General features: G+C 25.0%; 1 protein-coding gene across 1 annotated transcript; it reads right to left on the bottom strand.

The window, feature by feature from the left end:
- Nucleotides 1-1,142: 1,142 nt before the first annotated feature.
- Nucleotides 1,143-2,375, bottom strand: LOC136085575 (ATP-dependent DNA helicase PIF1-like). The gene has a single exon (XM_065806896.1). The coding sequence runs from the start codon at nt 2,373-2,375 to the stop codon at nt 1,143-1,145; it is 1,233 nt and encodes a 410-aa protein (XP_065662968.1).
- Between the last annotated feature and the right edge of the window lie 2,215 nt (nt 2,376-4,590).

Below are 4,590 nucleotides of genomic sequence, written 5' to 3'. Positions count from 1 at the left end.
TAGAATGCAACAAACGAATTTCGGTATTACTTTTGTTAACGGCAAAAATTTTAATGTTAATACGATCAAAAGTATTTTCGTAAGGAAAACAGTGACACAAATCAATCAGAGTTTAAAATGACATAGTTTTAGATTTTTCTTTTAAATTTTGTAAAACGTTTTTCGAAGCCAGAATATTTTGTTCATCTTGATCTTTAAAAATGAGTTGTAAAATATTTTCTTCTGAATATAAATTGCTTGCATTTCTTTCCAACACTTTTTTATTCCATTCTTTAATTGTGCACACATTCCATTGGTGAATCAACAAAGAGATTAGAAAAGCAGAATAAAAACATAATCCTGGTTCAAACAGAATACTGTAATCTAAAAAAAATTTTCTCTTTTGTTCATAAGAGAGTTGAGTATAAGATAGTCCTTTTAGCGAATTTTGCCATTGTGTTATAGAATGAGGTCTATACCATTCACCAAACCATTTGTCTACATCAATTTCCTTGCTCCTTTTTTATTGTTTTTTAAATAAATGTAGTTTTTGTTTTTTTTCGTAATATATTTTGTTGCGTTTTTTCTTTTTTTGAATTTGTTCATCTGTTTTGTTTTCTTTACTCCTCTTTTGTTGTTTTAACAAAAGTATTTGTTTATTTATTTCGTAATATGATTTGTTGTGTTTTTTCTTTTTTTGATTTTGTTCATCTGTCATGAGCATTTTCTTTTATAACCTGACAATTCAAAATCTCGTAATTTTATCATTGATCTTTCTGTTAAATTGGATAGAGTTTTAATTTTAATATTACATAATCGTATCAAACTCCATCCGCTATCGTTTTCTAAAATATTAAAAACAGCTCGTTCATTGGCATCTTGAATAAAACGTAAATTGGTCGGTCCTTCTAAAGGTTTTATAAAATAAACAGGTGAATTGTAACAACGTTTCATTATTTTACAATAACGATCTTTAATAGATTTGCAACATAAAGTAACAATATTGAAATTCTGAATAAAGTTGTGATTCTTCCACCATATCTTCATCTTTATAATCATCTTAGATATAAAAAAAATGTTCAGTGTATATACTGTTGTTACTAAATTTAGTTTCCTCAGTTTGATATTCAAATTTCATTTTTATTTATATCTAAAAAAGAAAATTACATGTATTTTTTATAAAATTCCAAAACATCAGAATCGACAGTGATACTTTTAAATATTTTTTGTAATTCTATTTTATTATTATTAATTATAAAAATATCATTAATATTACAAACTCGTGATAAAGAAGCATAATAAAGACTATTATTAAAAGCCTTTGAAATAAATTGAACAACTGCTTTATTCATTGTACTTCCTTGAGTTTTATGAAGAGTAAAAGAAAAAGCTAATTTTAAAGGTAAACCGAATCTTGAGCCTACAACAGCACGAGAGCAATCAAAAATTTCTTCTTTGACACATTCAATTTTGACTTCTTTTTTATTCATATTTACCCAAACAACATTATTTTCTATTAAAATGACTGTACCAATAGCAACATTGCACAAACCTTCCTCCATATTGATATTTCTCACAAGCATAACAATAGCACCTATTTGAAGATAAACAGCTGCTGGAATCTGAAACGAACATTGTATGTTTGGATTTTTAATAACATCTTTAGCATAAAACCAATAGCCTTCGTATTTTATACTCTCCATTTTTTTATTATTATAAACATCGACTTCCATATTTCTAAAAAATAATCTCGTATATTTAGTGTTCAAATTTTCATCTGTTTCAAAACAACGCGTCATAAAATAATCGATAGTTTGGTCTGAAACTTGTCCAAAACGTATTTCATTTAAAGCTCCAAAAAATTGCGCATCTTCTTTTTGTCTAAAGCATTCAGTTAAAACCAAAACTTCCGTCATGTATTGTTGCCATATTTTTGAATTAAAAACAAATTCTCCTTTGACAGGTGGTAATTCGAAAAAATCACCACAAGCAATAACTTGTATACCACCAAATAATTCATCATAACATTGTTTAATTTCACAAGCTATTAAATGTAATAAATTAAATGTTTGAGCGTTAATCATTGAAATTTCATCAATAATTAAAACATCAGTTTCCAACCACGTTTTTTTAATGTCAGGATGCAAATGACGTTTAGAATAATCTAAACTTTTAACACCAGTTTCTATACCAGCAAAAGCATGTATAGTGACACCATTTAATAAATGAGCTGCTTTTCCTGTACTTGCAGTAATATGTATTGTTTTATAAATTTGTATACTTTGAGCAATTTCTTTGACAATATAACTTTTTCCACATCCAGCACCTCCAGTAATAAAAAAATTCTTTCCTTTATCAAGCCATTGAAGCGCTTTTTGTTGTTGTAAAGATAACATTTTTTATTTACTGAAAAAAAAAATTTATTTTGAATATAAATATATAATAGCATATTTTATAAAAAACATCATAAAAATAATGTTCTGGTCAACAATTTTTTCCACTATAGATGATAAATCGTTTTGTTCATTAACAGTCGACAAAAACTTTATAGCCATCATTTCATCTTCTGTTAATAGGTTTGTTTGTTCACTTAATAACTTGAGCATTTTTTTATTATCAATTTTTCTTATTTTATTTATCTAAAAAAAAAATTACATATAATACACTTGATTAAAACATTTTTCACAATATATAAAAAAAATTTTTTTTTTGAACGTAAAATCTAACTTTGTTGCTGCTTTAAGAAAAATAAAATACTGACACAAAGACAATAGGTAATTCATTATCTGTTATCATTATCTCAGTATCTTTATTTTATTCATCTAAAAAAAATTGACATTTTTTAATTCAAAAAACATTTATCACTCTGACTGAAATAGATAAAGTAAAAAATAAATTTGCTTTTATTATACAAAACAATTTTTACATGTCCATATATAAAAAATGTTTATATTTCCTTTCATATTCACTAAATTCTAAATGTATAATTGCTTTTTTGTTTATTTGACATTTAATTTAAAACACAATTTGTTTTTTTATTTTATTTATTTATTTTTTTTTTTTATTATGTTTTTTTATTTTATTTTATTATTTTATTATTTTTTTTTTAATTTTATTATGTTTTTTTATTTTATTAACATAATTTAAAACACAAATTGTTATTTTGACATGGACATAATCCCAAACAAAGAATTTCGCTTTCATAATATTTCCTAGCCTTTTTTAGCAAAACTGCTGTCAAGCCAATTTTTTTTGCTGGGTTAGGGTTAGGGGTTAAGGTTAGGGTTAGGGTTATGGATAGGGTTATACACACATTTCACGTTTTTTACAAATAACATGGAGTAATGTTTTCATACAGTCTATTTTTTTCGCAACTTTCTCACATATTTCTGAATCATGTTGAGTTAAACCATATTCTGAAAACGCTATTGCTGATAAACATTGTAATAAAATTTCTTTTTCAATTGCTAAGGTTTTTTCTACTGAATAACTGATAACTCTTAATTCTTCTGGTTTGATTTGGCGAACTTCTTTTACAAAATCATCAAATTATTCTTGAGACATTTCTTTACGATGAAAATCTTCCATACACCTCCATTTTTCAAAATCTTTACGAACATTATTGTAAATATCTACTCCTATGAGTTCAAAGAATCGAGGTACTAGATCTATGTTTACAATTTTATCATTAACGATACCAAAACTTCCATCTTCATTTGGAATAATTTCAGCTTCATAAAACACATCCATTTTTTTTTATTATGTTACCTAAAAAATAGTTACAAAAAATTTATTTATAATACAGTATAATTTTCAAATATTTCAAGTACTGTTTTTTTAATATTTTCTTCGTGAATATATCGATGAATGAAATCATAAGTTTTTTTACAACTTTCACAAACATTAAAACCAGTACAGTTTTCTATTGGACAAGATTCTGCTTCTACCATTAACCTTCGTATTGTTTGACTTTTACCGTGAATAGCAGCTGTTTTTAATAATAATAAACTGATTAGATTTTAAACATGAAATGCAAAATCTTACATTTTATCATGTAATCTAAAAAAAATACAATAAAAAAATAACAATAAAAACTCAAAATTATATTATTTATAAAAATATTTCTTTGAATGGTCATTCATCGCATAAACAATTTTAGCCTTTTGACAATTGGGACATAGTTCTATATATCGAGATGTGGTTACTGCAGGTGTCATAAAACTATTTGATGCTCGTACTATTATTTTTACCATTTTTTTATTATGTAATCTAAAAAAAAATAAAAATACAATTTATCACCATTACAAGAAAATAAATTTTAAGAAGAAGAGTCGGTGTCATCAAGAAATTTGTTTACATTATTTAATAATGTTTTAAGTTCAGATAACACGTCAGTTATTTCTTTAATACGTTTTTGACATGCCGAACAAAGAGTTTCACATTCACAAAGTTCTAAATAATCACCAGCTGAAAGTTTTTCTTTTGTACCTGTTTCATTTTCCATTTTTTATTATCTAAAAATAATAAAACTTTTATTTAATCTAAACAAAAAGTGCTCAAATATTCCATTGTCTTTATAAACGAACATTGCAATTCTTCACGAAAACGTAT

This window comes from Hydra vulgaris, chromosome 09 (assembly GCF_038396675.1).
Source record: "Hydra vulgaris chromosome 09, alternate assembly HydraT2T_AEP".
In the NCBI taxonomy this organism is placed as follows: domain Eukaryota; kingdom Metazoa; phylum Cnidaria; class Hydrozoa; order Anthoathecata; family Hydridae; genus Hydra; species Hydra vulgaris.
This window is presented reverse-complemented; position numbering and strand designations above follow the sequence as displayed.

What these genes read in the sequence shown, in the direction of transcription:
- LOC136085575 (XM_065806896.1), bottom strand. Translation starts at nt 2,375, where the DNA reads ATGTTATCTTTACAACAACAAAAAGCGCTTCAATGGCTTGATAAAGGA.